Source organism: Berghia stephanieae, chromosome 1, assembly GCF_034508935.2.
Source record: "Berghia stephanieae isolate SIO BIC M18660-M18661 chromosome 1, UCSD_Bste_1.3, whole genome shotgun sequence".
Lineage (NCBI taxonomy): Eukaryota > Metazoa > Mollusca > Gastropoda > Nudibranchia > Aeolidiidae > Berghia > Berghia stephanieae.
Window position 1 is genome coordinate 139,588,763 of NC_088360.1, and position 19,655 is coordinate 139,608,417.

The 19,655-nt window shown below is 37.6% G+C and overlaps 2 protein-coding genes across 10 annotated transcripts in view; both read right to left on the reverse strand.

The window, feature by feature from the left end:
• Positions 1-203: 203 nt before the first annotated feature.
• LOC144963358 (uncharacterized) overlaps positions 204-19,655 on the reverse strand; it is a 58,150-nt gene continuing 38,698 nt past the window's right edge. For all 9 annotated transcript variants that reach the window (XM_078897314.1, XM_078897309.1, XM_078897306.1 and 6 more), the window contains 2 exons: positions 6,763-8,109; positions 204-1,273 (listed from right to left, as the gene is read on the reverse strand). In XM_078897314.1, coding sequence (XP_078753440.1) covers positions 631-1,273; positions 6,763-8,105 — 1,986 coding nt within the window. In that variant the 5' untranslated portion in view covers positions 8,106-8,109 and the 3' untranslated portion in view covers positions 204-630. The remainder of the gene's footprint in view (positions 1,274-6,762; positions 8,110-19,655) is intronic.
• The window catches only part of LOC144963357 (uncharacterized), a 93,330-nt gene continuing 77,203 nt past the window's right edge, over positions 3,529-19,655 (reverse strand). The window contains exon 2 of the mRNA XM_078897305.1: positions 3,529-6,400. Within this exon, the coding sequence (XP_078753431.1) occupies positions 3,926-5,965 (2,040 nt within the window). The 5' untranslated portion in view covers positions 5,966-6,400 and the 3' untranslated portion in view covers positions 3,529-3,925. The remainder of the gene's footprint in view (positions 6,401-19,655) is intronic.

Below are 19,655 nucleotides of genomic sequence, written 5' to 3' on the forward strand. Positions count from 1 at the left end.
AGGTGAATTATGATTCCAAAACCCCCTTTCCTCCCCAACCTTCATGCTCTCGTGCTGTACCTAGAGGGAGGGGTGGGGATGCTGACTCTTCAATGTTAAAGTTAGGTTATTAGAAAGTGGGATAACCATAAGACCATAAGAAGTGACTTTATTTTAGTATAAATGGTTTCAGTTTCAATATTGTCTTAATTTCACTTTTCCTCTTTTTGTTGGTCTTAATGACAGTTTTATTCATATCTTAGTTTCAGTTCCTTTTTTGTCCTAGTTTCAAATATGAAGCGGCTTGTATTGTTATAATACATATACTGGGGAAAAGCTAAAAGTAGCTGCGAGTGTTGGTTGCATATTATTACCTATTAATACTATGCTTGAGGAGTCGGAGTCGGAGTCGGAGTCGGAGTCGGTTTCAAGGCTGGAGTCGAAGTCGGTTTAAAAATAACCGACTCCGCCAGCCCTGGTCTGAGGTTCGATCCTCAATCGGGGTAGACTGACTTTTTGGGATGGCTTTTTTTTTCTTGTATTTTTCTTTCTTCCTTAGTCTGACACCTTTCATACACATGTTCAGATCTATATCTATCCCAACAGCTTTCCTTCATCCATTTCTTTACATTATTAAAAGTAAACAATTAATCACGATAAACAAAAGCAAAACGTTTTTAAAGCTACAGTATCTACACAACCATCCTGCCCCCTGTAAAGATTCGATCTCTGTATATCCCCTACCAACGTCACCGATTTCGTTATCTTATTGTAGTTCAGCAATGCCTCAAAGAAACCGTTTCCCGGAGTTGTTTGAAGTATCACTTGATAATATTCCTCTTCACTTTTCTGAAACTCCGATTTAAACATTGTAACAGAGTGCACGAGTTTAACCGATAAAAGAGCACAGATGTTTCGGTGTTTAGCAGTCCTGGTGTTCATCATTCCAAGTAGTACCGATACAAGCTTATCCTTCAGAGTTTTAGACACTTGGGCCTTGGATACGCCTTTACAGAGGCAGTATTCAGCTGGGATACGAGCATCCTCGCAGGTCCTATTTCTGGGAATTTCTTGAAACAAACTTGTTCCGTTAAGCGTATGGCTTTCCGGTCCCTTTTTCCCCCTGAAGTGGAGCAGATCGTACATAGTAGCGTGGACGTCATAGGAAGTAGTCAGTCTATTTAAGTTGATGTGGAAATTGGCCATCTCCTTAGGGTATTTCTTCTCAAACCATGGTGGAAAACGGAGCATGAAGAAAGGAGAACGTCCTTCTACATAGCCTTGGAAGGTTCGTCTGGAATATAAAAAAATTATAATGATAATAAAGTAAATGTAGAATATGCATGGGTGGCTACCAATACATGCCACCTTTTATAAAGCGTTCATTCGAATTCACTGTGCTATAAGCGCTTTATAATTTCTTTCTAACTTCAAAATGTAAATGGTGCTGCTCGAAGCTCGAAGAAATAAATAACAATGTGAAATTGAATGTAAGCTTCAATTTGATGTACGAAAACAGATAAAAATGGACGTAGTGTTTCATTAATCCTGTTTTGTTGATAAAGGGGAAACCAAACCCGAAACGTCCATTTTAACTGTTTTCGTATATTAAATTGAAGCTTACATTCAATTTCACATTGTTATTTATAACTTCGGAAGAGGGCAAAATATCAGGCGAGGAACATTTCGGCTCAAACCTCCGCCTCAGCCGATGACAACTGCAGTCAAAACGTTAATTCATCACCCGAAAATTATTGAATCATATTTTAACGATTTAACTGTTCAAAATGATCAAAGTGTTACTAGATGCTGTGGACTGTAAAAAGTAATGAACAAAAATAAATATAACATCTTCTCCCGCTCAAAACCCTTCTACAACAACAACAAAAAAAAACAAAAAACAAAACAATAAAGACATAAATACATTTATGTCTTTATAGTTTTTTGTTATTGTCTGAAGAAGGGTTTTGAGTCCGAAACGCTCCGTGTTTGGTATTTTGTTCTTTTTTTTTTGAAGCTCTTATATTCATTTTTGTTTATAATTGTTTATAGTATTGGCTGAAGAAGGGTTTTGAGATTGAAACGTCCGTGCAGGTATTTCGTTTTTCTTTTTGTGTTTTCTTTTTAAGCTTTTATATTTAATTATTTTTGTTTGTAACCCAAGAAAATGCACACCAATTTTACTGCACTGAACTACTCAACACCAAACTGGAACAAAATATTTGGTATTCATTTCGTTGACACCAGTAAAGTAAACAGTTTAAAATCGCTTTTTTATGAATAATGTATTGCTGTGTGGATCATGTCAGCAATAATAAAAGACATGAACAAATCTGAACATAAAAGTTTCAAAAGATAACAAAAAACCAAATACAGAACGTTTTGGGATCAAAATCATTCTTCTGTGTTGACAACAACAAAAAGAAATACAATAAAAACATAGTTGAGTCCTTGGAAAAGTCTCTTTACTCACATTCTCTCACCGTACTCAGATGTAAAAAATGAGTACCTGGCCGTTAGCAGCGTTGAAATATCGCCAAATAGGCGTCATATCTCGTACCTCGTGTTACGTGTTGCTGTTGGACAGGGACACTTTGTAAAGGGCTTTGAGCACGTTTTGTGGATTTTGCTCTATATAAATGCTCTATTTTTTTTGGGGGGGGGGGGGGGGTGAGGGATGGGGGGGCGGGGGGCGGGGGCGGGTTGTTTGTTTTATTGGGCCAGGGGGGGGGGGTTCTTTTTTCTATGGCCACGAGACATTTTAATAGCCGGCGCAATATATACAATGGTTGCTGCGTGACTGAAGTGTGCATTTTGCTGTGATGGGCCCTCAAGGTCATTTGCAAAAAATATAACCTGCGGGGCATTTGTGTGTTTTCTATGACGCCAGCGACTTCTCTCCACATGAAAGAAGAAAGAAAGAAAGTAAATTTTTATATAGCACAATATCCAATAAACGTGCTCAAAACGCTTTACAAGAAGTCCCTGGCCACCGGCAAAACTTAACATGTAGGACGAGACATGACGCCTGTTAGGCGATATTACAATTTTTTCGGACAGAGACAACGCGGTTAACGGCCAGGTACTAATTTTTTACACGGTGAGTACGGTGAGAGAATGTGAGTAAATGGCCTTCTCCAAGGACTCAACTATGCGCCGAGTGAGGCTCGAACCAAGGATCTTCCGATCCGAAAGCGAGTGTCAAACCATTAGACCACATAGCCGCACATGACCTGCAACCGTGTTTCGTTGTATTCGTGTGTCAAGTTGTTGATAATTTTGTTTACGACACAATGATATTGGGATTTGGACGAAAAAGGAAAATGATAAGAAGGAATATGTGGAGAAGGAGATTGTTTGTTTTTGTTTTGTTTTTAAGAGTTTCACCGCGCTTGCAACACATTTAGGTCATATCAGCGCCAATATAAAGGAAGAAAATGGGATAGTAAAAAGTTCTAGAATTACAATTAAAGCACCAAGAAAAGGTAAGACAAAGGGTAAATGGCTGAAATAGGAAACATATGTAGATTCCAAGAGCACAGTATCAAAGTACTTCGTCATAGCTGCCAACCCGGTAATTCAATTAAGAGGGAGATTTGGAACAAAAATCAGGGAGATTCGATAAAAATCAGGGAGATTACATTTTTACTGACCTGAAGTGAAGACGCGCTGCTAGTTCTTCAAAAGCCACATGATTACTCCTCGTGATGCACAACAATGAACCAGAATGCAGAGGTATGTCCAATTGCATTTGTTAATTTAACTGACTGCCATGTCTCAATTTAACTCCATTTGATATCCTAACAAATAAAACATTTCCCATCTTTTCAAATAGTCCACACGATAATAGAAATAAAATAATAAAACTCAATCCAGAATAATAATATATACAGTTGGCAAGACACTATCTACAACTATTTTACAAATACACCAGGGCTTCAGAGATCTACTTTGCGGCTGAGCATCCTTGTCCGCTCAGTGCATTGCATGTGGCCGATTTGCACTTCTTTAGCAAAGCAGAAGACAAAGTCCTGTTGTAGCACTCTGTACCACTTTGTTTTGCCAAAATGATGTCTCCTAGTGTCTCAGTCTTTAAACTACCCCTGAAGTCTGTTCTATTTTTGCGAACAGTGGAAAATAATCTCTCACATGAGGCATTACCATGGGGAATTGACAATATGGTCAACATGACTTTTGGCAAGAATTTAAATCTCAAGTCACCGATTTCATCCTTTAGAGTACTAATCTCTTGCCACTGGTAATCAGCTCTGTCCATCTCAAGAATCTTTGGCAACAAATCATCCACCTGGTACTGCAAAAATTCCCTTTCAAGATCATCCATGCTCGCCCCAGATGGCAAAATTTGAGGAAATCTTTGGAGGAAATACTGAACGCTCTTGAAGGACATAGTTGTGCGCACGCTCACATCTGCAATTTCAGCATTCAAGAGGATGGGGTCTGTCAATTTCAAATTTGCAAGGCAGTACTTGATAGCCACCTTGACAAAGTTTCTTGCACAAACTCTAAATTTCTTCACTTTATCATCAGATAATTTTGATTCTTGTATGAATGATGTGGCAGCTTCTCCTAGTGAGATGTTCATAGGGTCTTTGAGGTTGTAGTCTTGATCCAGGTCAACATCAGTCACACACTTGTACAGCATAGCACAAGGCTTCACTATCAAAACCATCAAGTCTTTGATAAACCTGCACAAAATTCTGCGCTGCCTGTGGATCAATGGTGTTTCCGCTTGCAACTGACAATTTGTTTTGTCAAAAAGTGGTAACATGAAATTTAAGAAATGCAAAGTCAGTTTTGTAACTCGAGAATCTAGATTTGCAAGAGCATTTCTCTTTCTGTCACTAGTCTTGCTTCCTTCTTTTTTATCAGAGTCACATTCATCTTTGAAAAATTTTCTTAGGGGCTCCCACTGATCCAGCACCCATTTTGTAATTTTCCCCAAAGATAACCACCTGGTTGGAACATGTTTAGGGATATTCGTCTCTGCAGTACCACAGCTATTCTGGCATTCCTGAAACGTTTGGAACCTGTTGGCGCTTTTCTCAACATAGTAATAAATATCTAAAAAGAATGGCTCCGGGTTGAATGAGAGTTCTTTTGATGCCCATTCTGCAGCCAGGTGGAGGCGATGACACGGACAACCAGTGGCAAATAATCCTGCATTTTCCTTCAGCAACACACCATACAACCCTTTCCCTTCTCCAATCATGGAACGAGCATTGTCAGTACACAAACTCATGCAGTTGCTAAAAGGGATCCCCAACCTACACAACTCATCCAGAATTAATTTTGCAATATTGGCTCCTGTTGACTTGTCTTTTAGCTCGAGTAAGCTTAACAGCTCATATTTGACTGACTCATCAGCAGAAACAACAATCAAAGGGTAGAGTTTGTCTGTTTTATCATTACTCCCATCAGTGGCAATATTAAAGGGAGAGGTCTTGCACTTCTCAATCAGAGACTGTCTTGCATCCATAGCCAACTCTTTAACAATTGCCGTTGTCTTTGTGCGTGCACAGCTGTATCTTTTAATAATCTCTTCAGGTTGTACACTATCTACCAAAAACATTGCTTTGAAAAGCTTAGAAGCATGGTCAGAGGATGCTAAAGGAATGTTGTGCTCCAATAAAAAAGAAGTAAATAAAGTCTCTGCCCTAATCACAGCTTCATCCACTGGCGTTGATTTGGAATTTGAAGAAAAGAAGGATGTAATTGGTTTGCCACTAGTTGAAGCTTTGGCATTAATCAAATGTTTCTTAGAATTAACATGCCTCTTGACATCGTCACGTCCACCATACATAACACTAAACTCTGAATGACACATTTTGCACATGGCGAATGAGGCGTCTTTTCCTTTAACTATACAGGGAAATTCAACACTATACTCAGCTTTGAATGAAGTTGAATATTTCTTTTTCTTAGCACAACCGTCCTCAGAACTTGAAACAATTTGTCGTTTAGACATTTTAAAAATCAACAAAGTCTTTAGGCAGTATAAAAGGCAAATACAAATTACTCCCAATTAGAAAGAAACCGTCCTCAGCAATTGAAACACGTTGTGGTTAGGAAATTTTGAAAATTGATGAAGACTTAAGGCAGGGCATAAGCAAAAGCAAATTATTCTCAATTGAAAATATCGATACCACAATATATTCTTTTACAATCCTATATAATCTATTGCCACATTACTGGTATCGATTCTGTTGCTTTCATAGCATCGACCAGCCAAAAAAAAAGTTGACAATTGATTGTCTAGAGAACCAGCAACTCATCACACTCAATATTCAAATTGATAAATTTCCGGGAGATTTCTGGAGATACTAAAAAACTGCGGGAGAGCGGGAGATTGGTGATAAATACGGGAGACTCCCGCAATTTGCGGGAGGGTTGGCAGCTATGACTTCGTTTTAGATCACATAAAAGTCTCATCCATACACAAGCACATGTCCCCACTAAGAGTAACACACTCAAATGTTTACAAATCATATATAATACGTAGATAAAACAGAATACAGTGCATAATATGATCTCCCAAAAGTAACTATACATTAGACTGTTTCCCTCTCAGCCAAGGTGTCCGGCCAGGACCAGGACAAAACCAATAAATCTCATTCCAAGACAAAGACAGAAAGCATGCTGGAAAACTGATTCAGGGGGATAGAAGACACAGTAACTGCCTCCCTGCCCACTATGGGAGGTGAGGAACCCCACCCAGGAGAAGAAGATTAAGCGGTTACCTGGAAGAAAAGAGATTATACGTACCTTATCGGGCCAAAACGTAATCCGTGATCGCTGAAGAATATCAACAAGGTATTGTTGAGGACATTGCTTGTATGGAGTTTGGTGAAAAATTCCAAGTACATGTGATCTCCCATGATTGCTTGGTTGGGATAGTCGTGGGTCAAATGGGTGAAAAAAGTGTAGGCGAAATAAGGCTTTTTCTTTGTATTGTTGAATGTAGCCGACAGTTGCAGATAGTAGTCTTGCAATAAAGAAACTTCTCTCTGATCTCCTACACAATTATCAAAAACCCATTTTTTAGATCGTTGGTCCATCATCAGAGGCCCTGGACGTTGGTAATAGTCGAAGGTTGGCTGTTTCCATCCTTTTTTCAAATAGTGAAAAGCTGTGCCCTTCACCATGTCAAAAAACGCTGCTGTCCGGTATCCGGCTTTTTGGTATTTATTCCAAATAAACAAATTATCCAAACTATCGAAATAATTATGTTTTATACTCCAGCCTGGAAGATGTTCGTAGTAACTGTCGGGTTTACCTGTCAAAAGAACAATTACATTATGAAATGTACCGAATCCAACCTTGTTAAACATGTTCAACTCTTTTGCTTGCATGGTTTTTAAAAGGTATTCTCGTGCTTTTGGCATCCCTCTTTTTAAATGAGACTTTGACATCGCATCGATTCCAACGATCATAATACTCATAGTCTCTGCCGGAGAGTGTTTCTTCACGTGATCTTCGTATCTTTTCTGAGACCTTTCTTCCACTTTTGGTTTTTCAAAGACTCTACTTTTGTACGTGTCCGCCACAACTTTACCTTTATTTATACATTGTACTAGAAAATGTTCCAAATCATCCGGTATTTCTATTGACGTTTTAAATTTGGCCGACCAGTTTAAAGGCTGTAGAGTCAAATCATTTTGAGACGACAATTTGAGGGGCGTGTACTGGCAATACTCAATAGATCCAATTTTCTTTTTCACTTTTTCCTCGTCTATTTTTATCGTTTTGCCTTCGAGGTAAGCGACACTGGGTTTACCGTTTTTATCACAGTTTAAAGGCGGGTAATCTTTGAAGTACATTTTAATTGCAGGGTCCCAGGGATCCAGGACGGGAAAAGGACACGTGGCAAGATTTCCTTCCTCTACCTTTTCAGGAGAAGAAGTTCCTATGGACGTATTTGTAATACCCGTATTTCGTAGAAGTAATTCTGTCCCATGATCAGTCTTCATTTCATCTTTCCAATCGTAAATAGCGGTGATTGATTTTATCTCGAAATTGTGGGTGTAAAAAAGGCATAAGAATAAAACTGCAATGACTCCAGTTACACAAAGGCACTGCCATTTTTTGACGGTCCGAAGAGGTGTCATTTCTCTGTTGACAAAATAAAAAAAACCCAACAGATTATGACCTTATTTGTAATGTAAATCATAAATCAGAGGGCAAATGTTGTAAGGCAATATCGATATGAATGACAATGTCAAACCATATCGATTTCAAAAACGCCTATCGATATCGATAGAAGTTATGTTTGCAGTTTATAGGGCTGCCGGATGGCCAACGTTCGTGGCCAAAATTGGCCACACGGATAATTCCATTTCTTTAGTTTAAAAAATGATACCCTAGTTCAGTAGTTTCTTTGGTTATCAAAGCCGATGAGTATTTCAAGGGGGTCAGAGCGTTAGTAGTTTTTGGCCACGTGGGGCAAAAACAACAAAAAGTCAGTAAACAATGGAGAAACGAGATTTTTCGTGAATAGTGGGGTGGGGGAACAAATTTTTCGAAATTTTTATCGATTTTCGATATATCGATGTATAAATACTTTGCATCGATAAATATCGATATTAGATATTTTGTGCGATTAAAAATCGTATCGTACCGATATTGAAAATTTGTGATATCGCCCAACACTACTTGGGAGTGTGTATGGTACCAGTCATTCGGAGTACTAATAATGGACAGATTGCACAAAGGTGGCATATCTACCTATTTGGTTGCTGGCTGAGAAAACCCAGAAAGATGCTCAAATTTGTGACCCGCCGCGCCGTCTCAAAACGGTATTATGTCGGGATGTGTTGTACCTCAAGAAGTGAATTTAGAGATAAAACGGTGGGAAATAGGACTTTTGTACGTTTCGAAATGCAAGAAATAGTATTTATACTCTACCATAAGAAACAGAGGGAAACACCATGTTTTATCTTTAAGGTTATACCTTTAATTTTTCTCATCTACTTCATTCCGACATAATACCGCTTTGAGACGATGGGTCACATTTAATAAATTGAGTTATTTACGCAGTGGTGTAGACAACACCTTTACTGATCATTTACCACTTTAAATTTGCTTTCTATGTCTAGCTATTAGAACACAAGTTATGAATTTTTTTCTGAATAAAAAATGTGTTGCTATGGGAAACACTTTATCTTAGATTTTGGCGCATATCTCGAATCGAAGCTTGCCGCAGCCTCCCGGGTTTTCTTAGCCAGCCTCACATTTCAGTAGCAGGATGTATAGGTGGAAGATTCTTAGGATCACGTGACGTAAAAAAAAAAGCGAGGTTGAATCGTCTTTATTGACGACCAGCACATACATTTATACTAAAAAAATATATCACCACTCTAACACCAAAAGATGATTGACATCTCCGGAAGATGGTTTTACACTTCCAATAAACTAGCCCCACAATGCGGCCGCAAAATTAGGGAAAATTTTCTGATTTGCATTTCAACCGCAAAATCTGCAGGTTTTGCAAATTTTTGACAAATTCTGTGGTTCTTTTTCTTTTTAATTCGGATATGACCTTTTATTTAAGTTAAATAATAGGTTATATCCTAATTTTTTACTTCTTAATTATAACAGTTTCATTGAAAGAAATTTTTTTATTGTAATTTTGTTTTCCCAACTTTGAGCCTATTTCCAAATCAGCATAAGTTCTGGAAAATTTTTTATAGAAAATCTTTATAGAAAGCAGGACCTACCATTTGGAACTCACTACCTTTGTCAGTAAGGCTCTCGGGCAGCGTAGAAAATTTTAAGAAAAATCTAAAAACTCACATTTTCGAGTAATGTTTATCCTAGGCATTTTCTTATTTTGAGTAAATTATACGTTTTATTGTTTGATTCAATTTTGTTGAATGTCAATTTCATTTTGTGAAACTTGCGTAGTTAGTGTATGCGACTGTTGTGTGTGTGTGTGTGTGTGTGTGTGTGTGTGTGTGTGTGTCTGTTTGGCTCGTTTGGAGTGTGTTTATGGTTTGACAAGTATATTGTAAAGCGCTTTGAGGCTTTGTCATTTAGCGCTATAAAAGAACACTTTATCATTATTATATCAATTTATAGCTATTTTAGTGTCAGGGTGTATAGGGAATGAGATTTTAAAACAGATTTAAGAGTAGCGCCCCTTTGTTAGAAGTCGCGTCATGAAAACCGACAGACGCTGTCGCCATTATTAGTACCAAATCATTAGCGGGAAGTTCAGTAAAGTTTAGGAAGGGTTGTCTCATCGTATTGTATTATTTATCAACATCTTTTATTTTTTATTTTTAGTCTACGTCATATTTTATTAACATTTCATAATGGAGAAAACTAAAGAAAAGATCTGCGTTGATTATGATATGCATTTTTGTACAGAAATATGAATAATAAATTTGGTATTTGGAGCGCTTGGCTTGTAGTTGGTTTGTTTACAAATAACTTCTCCGCCGGTGACGTCCAATCAAGGGACGCTACTCTTCCGCTAATCTCATTCCCTATAGGCAGATTCACATGATTGAGATAAAGATCGAGGACGGATAATCTTTATGGACGAGCAGCATATATTTAGACTAGAAAAATATATTTCATCACTCCGAAACCAGCAGATCCATAACATAAGGTATGCATCCAGTTCTCCAAAAAGATAGAATGGTTTTACCGTTCCGAGGAGATGGGAACCACTGTTTTGACATCACCCCCCCCCCCCTATTTTTAACATCATGATATTCACTTCGCCATACTACCTTTTTGACTCGAAATGTTACATAATATAATCTGACATATTTTGTCCAATCAATAATTTCCAACGGGTAGTCTTAACTTCCGAACTATTTCACACGAATAATCAATAAGAATATGTACCGCCTGGTGTGTTGCATGCCTCATTGTTTGAAATTTTAAAAGGTGTAGAAATAGGAAACAATGCACCAAACGCATAAATGCACCAAAAGTATAATTGCACAAAAAGAATAAATGCATCAAAGAATACATGTATCTAAATTATAAATTCACCAAAAGAATAAATATATTCGAAGCATAAATGCACCAAAAGTATAAATGTATCAAATGTTTATATCGATCAAAAGTATAAATGCACCAAAAGTATAAATGTATATCAAAAGTATAAATCCACAAAAGTATAAATGCTCCAATAGTATAAATGCATCAAAACCAGCCAAAAGTTACACTTGGAAAGGATATCTAACTCAGAACTGGCTACTTGATATGGCAAAAGTTCGTAAATTTTCAGGGCGATAATAAAAATACTTTAATAAGTGGAGCGTGTTTTTCTTCTTTTCCTCAGCTGTCCCTCAATGCACAGCTGCAAAAGTTTGCACGAACCTCTGAATTAATCAAAAAGTATTTTGTCGTGAATTAAAAAGCATTCAGGAAAGGATTTCGCTTAAGACAGCTATATTAAAATCGATAACAGGTAAGAATCGGAACTCATAGATGATTTAGAGTATCAAAATTATGACTTTTCCGCTTATCCATTTTGAAGGAATTCGTTTAAATGGAATGTCCGGTTAATTGAAACTTAAACGATAAACATACAGTATCTGAATATGAAGAAATTGTGGCGTAGTTGCACACATATGTAATGGCTTATGATCGTATAGTGGTTTTTTGATAGATGGTAATGCTATTCCTTTGCATTGTGTTGTAGATGTTAATAATGACGAAAGAGTTCAAGAGCCAGTGATGGTAATTGAATGAACAACATCAAGACATTCAAATAAAATTCAGATTCCATGTTTCATTTCTTACTGCTTTATTTGTTGTGATAAATCCGAAATCCAAATCAAATAGCATGGTCATAATTCAATCAGTTTCATAAAATCAATCCAAATGTTAAGATATTTTGACTATGTAACCATTTTTAATATTCGTGGAATATTTCTAAGTCCAAAAGATAAAGATTCTTAGTAGGATGTTAGAACTTGCAGCATACTAGGAAAGTGCACATACTAGGAAAGTGAAGCTCATAATTAAGTAGAATGTAGAATAATCTAGAATCCCGATTTGATCAGAAGCACTCTGTTTTATACCCTCTTGTTATCTGTATCCACAATTCCTTTCACCAAAGGTCAGTTTTTACGCCCAAATAATATCGTACGCCCAAATAATATTGTACGCCTAAATAATAAATACCAACAATAACTGTAATGCTTTTATCCCCAAATACCAAGTAACACCGATCAAAGAAAGCAATTTTCTAGTATTCAATATAATGACCAATCCATTGACTTGGGACGTAAAACTGTCCTAAACCCATTAAATATTCCAAGTTTCACCGAAACACCTGCTTCTTAAATTCATTCAATTCATTAGCTGGAATAATTGATCATGTTTTTCACTAGAATTCTCGTGTAACCTTTTGCATAAGCTTACTCTCTTACAGAATGAATGGCAATCCTTAACTATCAGACATCTACATTCTAATTTAAAACGATCAATACACATTTCTGATAAATATAAATGAAAATAAACTTTACGCGCTTCCACCATTATTTGGATTGCAAGATTTTGAGAAATAGCTTGTGTATACGCCAAAGATTACTTCTTCTTCTTCTTCTTCTAGGTTCCATGCCTGGTCCAGGCTTCGGATACTGCATGAATTATCTCTCTCCATTCCTCCCTGTCTTTTGCTTTTTCAAACAGCTCTTGGATTGTTAGGTTGGTGAAGCCCTTCAGTTGGTCTATGAGTGTTTTTCTTTGTCTCCCTCGGGCGCGTTTACCAGGTATTTTTCCACAACTTGCCAGGTATTCATTCTTATCTTTCCTTACTATGTGTCCGAAAAAGGATAGTTGTCGATCCACATATTAAGGGCATTAGTTTCCTTTGTTGGTATGTTTGTTTTAGCACTTCTTCGTTCGTTTTGTGTGCAGTATACGATATTCTCTGCATCCTTTCAAGCACCACATTTCAAAAGCTTCAATGTTCTTTTGTGTTTCTGCATTTGTAGTCCAGCTTTCGCATCCGTATAACAAGATTGGCCACACGTAGCACTTCAAGACTCGGAATCTAATCCCGAACGACATCTGTTTGTTTTTCAAGATGTTTCCCAGGTCCATGAAGGCCTGTTTGGCTTGAGTTATTCTTGCTCGTATGTCTCGGTTACATCTTCCATCTGTTGTCACTATTGAACCTAGGTATTTAAAACTTTCTACGTTGGTAAGTTGCTCGCCGTGAATCGTTATATTGCAGGTGTTGTTGTTTTCGGGGTTTTTCTGTATTACCATGCATTCCGTTTTGGTGATATTCACTTCCATTCCCTTGGCTTCACTATCTACTACCACTTTGTCAACAATCTTTTGAAGTTGGATTTCTGATGTTGCTGTTGCAATGAGTATCGTATCGTCTGCGTATCTTATATTATTTATGTTGTGACCTCCTACTTTTATTCCCTCCATATTATTTATGCCCCTCATGATTGTTTCTTGGTATAGATTAAACAGATCTGGTGAGGCAACACACCCTTGACGGACTCCTTTCTTAATAGGAATGGAATTTCCTGTAGAGTTTCCGATTTTGATAGATGCCTGCTGGGTGTAGTATAATGTTTGCATGAGTCTGAGGTCTTTCTCATCAGCGCCAATGGAGTGCAGTTGTTTTAGTATTTCTTCGTGGCGTACTCTATCAAAAGCTTTTTTGTAGTCGACAAAACAGAGGTATAGTGGGGTCTGAACCTGTATAGCTCTTTCACTTAAAACACGGAGGAGGTATATTGCGTTCCTTGTCCCTCTGTCAGGTTGGCATCCATATTGTTCTTCTGCGATTTCGGGGTTAATCTTATTCCTTAGCCTGTTGATAATTATACGCAACAGTATTTTGTTGATGTGGCTTATTAAACTTATAGTTCTAAAATTTTCGCATCTGACTGCACCTGCTTTGCTATGAAAATAGAGTTACAGAGATCTTCTGGAATTTTCCCAGTATTGTATATATTGTTGAATAATATGTGAAGTTCATCAATTGCTAGATCTCCTAGGCTTTTTAATACCTCTACAGATATTTCATCAAGGCCTGTTGCTTTACCATCCCTCATTCGTTCCATGGCATGTTCAATTTCACTTTTGGTGATGTTTGGTCCGCTTAATGGTTCTTTGAATTTCAGTGGTGGTTCATTTCTATTTGGATCATTGTACAGTTCGCCTATGTATTCTACCCATCGGCTTTCTATATGTTGTTCTTCAAATAGCAGTTCCCCTTGTTTGTTTTGGATACAACTTCCTGCTGCTTTGCTTTTCCTTTTCCCTGACAGTTCTTTTATTCTTTGGTGAGCTTGTTGGGGGTTGGGTTTGTATTCTCTTTCGATTTCGCAGCATTTCCAGTCTAGATAGTTCTCGTGTGCCTCGATGCATTTGGATTTAATGTGGTTGTTCAATGTTTGGTATTCTGCAGACCCTCTGTTGCATTTTCGTCTTTCTTCAAATAGGTTTAGAATTTCATTTGTCATCCATTCCTTTTTGCTGTTTATTTGAGCTATTGGTAAATGCTTTTCTGCAGTTGCTTTGACACACTTTTGGAATATATCAAATTGTTTTTCACATTTTTCGTTATCAGGTTCACTTTGGCTTTGTATCATGAGTGCATTTTCAAATTCTTCTCTCATTTTTGTTTGTATGCCATTGTCTTTGCATAACCTGTAATCCCTCTTTATTCTACCAGCTGTTCTCTAAATAGCTTTAAACTTTATCCTTACTGTACAAACAACTGGGACATGGTCACTGTCTACATCGGCGCCTGGATAGGTTTTGCAATTTAATATGCCATTTCTGAATCTTGATGATACTGCTATAAAGTCTATCTGGTTCCTTGCTCTGTCCCCTGGTGATTGCCATGTCCAGGTTCTTCTTGGGTGTTGTTGAAACCAGGTGTTTGAAATCATTAATTTATTTGTTCTACACCAATCTGCCCAGATGTTTCCTCGTTCATTTCTGTCTCCGAGTCCATGTGGTCCGATTATGTCACCATCTCTGCCTCTGCCAATCTTAGTATTTAGGTCCCCCATTACCATAAGGACTTCTTGTGATTTACACATTCGTTTTGCTTTGTCTAGTGAATGGTAAAACTCTGTCATATCTGCATCTGTCGCCTCTTCTGTTGGTGCATAAACTTGAATAATATTGGTGTCAACTACAGGTCCTCTTAGCTTAACCAGCAAAACTCTGTCTGAGATTGCTACGTGCCCTTTGTAAAATTTGGTTGATTTTTGGTCTAAGATCATCCCTACTCCTTTTTGGAAAGAGGTTCCACCACTCCATATGATGTTATATGTCGTGTTGTTTTCTTGTTTTGACATGGTTCCCTGCTCTTTCCATCTCATCTCTGCCAGGCCAAGAATATTTATTTGGAGCCGTTTCATTTCTTTTAGAATGTTGTTTAGTTTTCCTTTTTGGGCACAGGTCCTGACATTCCATGTCCCAATTTTGGTTTTGTCACATTTGTTAAATTTATTTCGCCTAGTAACTGGCTGACGGTTCGGTGTGACCTGACGAACATCACGCTCCCAACCGAGCGAGGCAGCAGTCTTCCGTGAAAACGTGCTCCCCTTTACGCTGTCACCGTTTAACTTTTTGGACTTATTCATGCAGTTAACTCGGCAAAGTTACAAGAATGGTTTGCCATTGCCTATTCTTGTCGCCCTCTGCAGTTGGCCAGCTTGACCTGTTACCGTTCGACACCACGAGGAGGTTGCAGTAGGGCTTGATGATGATCTATCTTTGCAGACTTGGCATCATCCATTTGTCGAACAAAGATTACTACACAAATATTATAACCTAGTCTGGTCAAAAGTAGAAATTCACCAATTTATGATACAGTGTTTCCACAAATATGTACATGTGTTCAACAACAACAACAACAACAACAACAACAAAGAAATCTGGACACATCAATCATCTGATGACGAGGATGATGAAAAGGAGAAATGGAACGACTACGGACAGATTACGAGCACCACTCTATCCAATGAAATGTAATTCTCCTTCAGTTTGTGAAGGTTGGAGCATGCCTTTTCCCAGTCTTCCATTGTTATATCATTTATTGCCTCGTCGGTGAGAGTAAATTTGGTGTTCCTCCTCTCAATCTTTCCCTCTACTTAGGCACAATGACCACGATTGGATTGCGCTCACAGTGATATGGGGGGAAGTCGCGCAAGCTCGTGTCCAAACTCCCTGATTAGATAGTCTGCTTTGAAAACTGTTTCTGGTTCGTTTCTTTTTACTAAAGAGAATAGTTAGGCCTTTGATAAATAATCAGAATATGTAGTGCTGCCTGACTGAAACCACGAAATCATGTCAGCTTTTATATTTGCCAAAGTTTGAGCATTGAATGATCATGCGCCACCCAATGGTAGCGTTGTCAAATACATTACAGTTGGGTACTTCGAGAGAAAGCAGCAAACGGTATTTAGCCAGTCTTCAAACACCTTGCACTACTAATATTTTCTTCCATGTCTGTTGCCATTACAGAATGGAGTACTCCTGATTCCATGTTTTTACAAAAAAAAAAAGCACGTTTGTTTATTACAGCCAATATTATTTTAGTAGTTAGTATATTCACAATCACCGACCTCAGGCAGCCCCTACCGTTTTCGAAACAAATCAATATCATTTAATCAGATTACAGGACTTTTTCAACTAATTCTCACAGCAGCTGTGATACATTGACAAAGGGAACGCGGAATAGATTAAAAATTGCATTTGGGATAATCACTGTGCATATTTTTAAAAATTGAGGACATTTTTTCACGGCTCATTTGTAAGAGATTAAGCTTATGCAAGAAATATACGCACGAGATTGCATTTATTATCGGTTTTCTTCACAAAACACGGTCGTTGCATATCAGGGGATAAGTATAAAACTCAGCGGATGCGTAAAGAACTAAGCAGATAACAGCAACAGATTGATGCTACGAGTATTTTTGCATGTTGTGTATAAAATGTACTTTACTTTAATGTCATAAGAGGCGGGGTTTGACAGTAATATTCGGGAAAATTCTTGTTGTTTTTAATATACAAGTTGTGTATGATTCGCTCTTACTTGAAAGAGGCAGGTTTTGAATATTAATGTAGGATGTCAAAATCTGTAGGAGCGGTCAGAAAGAATTGTGGGATAGTTCACGATAGGGTTCAAAACAGGGTGGTTCTATTCTACATGTCATTCTATTCTCCCATTCTATTGTGCGGCTATGTGGTCTAGTGGTATGACACTCGCTCGGCCATGTACTCATTTTACACCTGAGTACCTTGAGAGAATGTGAGGAAAGAGTATTTTCCAAGGACTCAACTCTCCGAGCGAAGCTCGAACCCAGGACCTTCCGATTGGAAAGCGAGTGTCATACCACTTGACCACATAGTGGGACAAAGGGCCATCGATATGTTACTATTATGTACAGTTGGGTATTGATTTTTCACGTTGAATACGAACCATATCAGAAAACGTGACACGTGATATGTTAGCCAATATTTTGGTTGAGCGAATAAAAAGAATTGGATTTTGATTATCTTAAAGCGATGAGTATATAATATGCAGGTCTAACATCTGAACCCATTTTTGGGCCTAATTTAACATTGTTGTAATAGACAATATTTTTTGTCATTTTTGTTGAGATTTCCATTACAACAATGAGCCCATAAGGAATTGGGTTATCAGACATGCAAATAAGTGCACGTCGTCTTAGAGAAATGGCGGTACTCAGACAGAGAAAATCATTAAGTAGTGTTCATAATTTATTATTTGTAAATTGTGATGACTGTTATTGATTGAAATAGGATTCAATAGTCTGATGTTACGTCCACCCAGCAACCAGCAGCTTGGTTCTAAACAAAGAAAATCTGTACTTTTTATTCTTCATGCTGGCTAACACTTTTTCACATGTCATGTGATCAGATGTTTAAAAGTAAAACATGATCAGTTTTATAATGTTTTTTTTTTCATCTGGATACACTTTTCTGCTGGTCGGAGAAGTATTTCATAAGGGCGGTGATGGAGATAATGGCGTCCGCCATTGTTCTGATAGTTTAGAGCCAGTTACTAAGATTGGTCAAAAATCTACTGGTTAATTATTATGACTGTAATTTGTGAACGTGGCGCAAAGTATAATTGTTGTTTTTTCTCTAATACTATAAAAAAATCATGCTGCTATGCGGCAAGGTGGTCTTATGGTATGACACTCGGTTTCGGATCGGAATGTCCTGGGTTCGAGCCTTGCTCGGCGCATAGTTGAGTCCTTGGAAAAGGCTCTTTACTCACATTTTCTCTTCGTACTCAGGTATAAAATGAGTACCTGGCCGTTAACAGCGTTGTCTCTGTCCGAAAAAAAATATAATATCGCATAACAATAGGCTACATGTTAAGTGTTACTGTTGGCCAGGGACCCATTGTAAAAGCGCTTTGAGCACGTTTAGTGGATATTGCGCTATATAAAATCTCAATTTTAAAAGCTCAATTTACAGTTCTTGCGCTACATCGCGATCTTTTGTCCTGACTTTCGGTATTTGTAGATATTATAGCATTTCAAACATATTGTGAATGAATTCCCATCTCATACAAAAATCAAAATGTTTCAAACTTAAATAGTCTGCTCGATATTTCAGTGACAGTTTTAACTATTTTACAGTGTTGAAATTATTCATATTAAAAAGCGCAGCTCTGGTTATGGAGCTGCTCCTTTTTTATATATAGAATCCTATTTCCATTGTATTTTTATCTTATTGTGTAAATTATAACACGTCTGTACAAAAAAAATCCTTTTTGGGATGCAATAAAGTATTATTATTATTATTATTATTATTATTATTATTATATTATTATTATTATTATTATTAATTATTATTTATTATTATTATTATTATTATTATTATTATTATTATTATTATTATTATTATTATATTATTATTATTATTTCAATACCATACTCTCAATAAAACTTAAACTTGAGCTTTTTATACAGAGCAATATCCACTAAACGTGCTCAAAACCCTTTACAAAGGATCCCTGACCAACAGCAACACGTAACATGTAGAACGAAACATGACGCCTGTTAGGCGATATTACATTTTTTTCCCGACAGAGACAACGTTGTTAACGGCCAGGTACACTCATTTTACACCTGAATACGGTCAGAGAATGTGAGTAAAGAGCCTTATTCAAGGACGCAACTAAGCGCCGAGTGAGGCTCGAACTCGGGACCTTCCGATCCGAAATCGAGTGTCCCACCACATTGACCTCATAGACGCACATAATATTCTAGATAAGGGGAAGGTGACAATCAAATCCTGCTAAAACTTTTGTTTTTCATCCAGGGAAAAAAAACCCAACTTTCTGCCTATTATTTGGCCCAGAGCATAAACAATCGCTCCATGGGACATCTATCTATAGATAGAATGCGCTTGGCCAAGGAGATCACAACATTGCCATCCGGAAGTATAACGGACCAACACACAAACTCTGTGTAACCATGAACTTTTATAGTCTGGTTAATACAGTTTAGTGAGAACAACTCACGAACGCGGATGGCAAAAACAATAACAAAGGCCTGAGTGACGTCATCTGCATACTATCTATAGATAGAATGCGCTTGGCCAAGGAGTTCACAACATTGCCATCCGGAAGTATAACGGACCAACACACAAACTCTGTGTAACCATGAACTTTT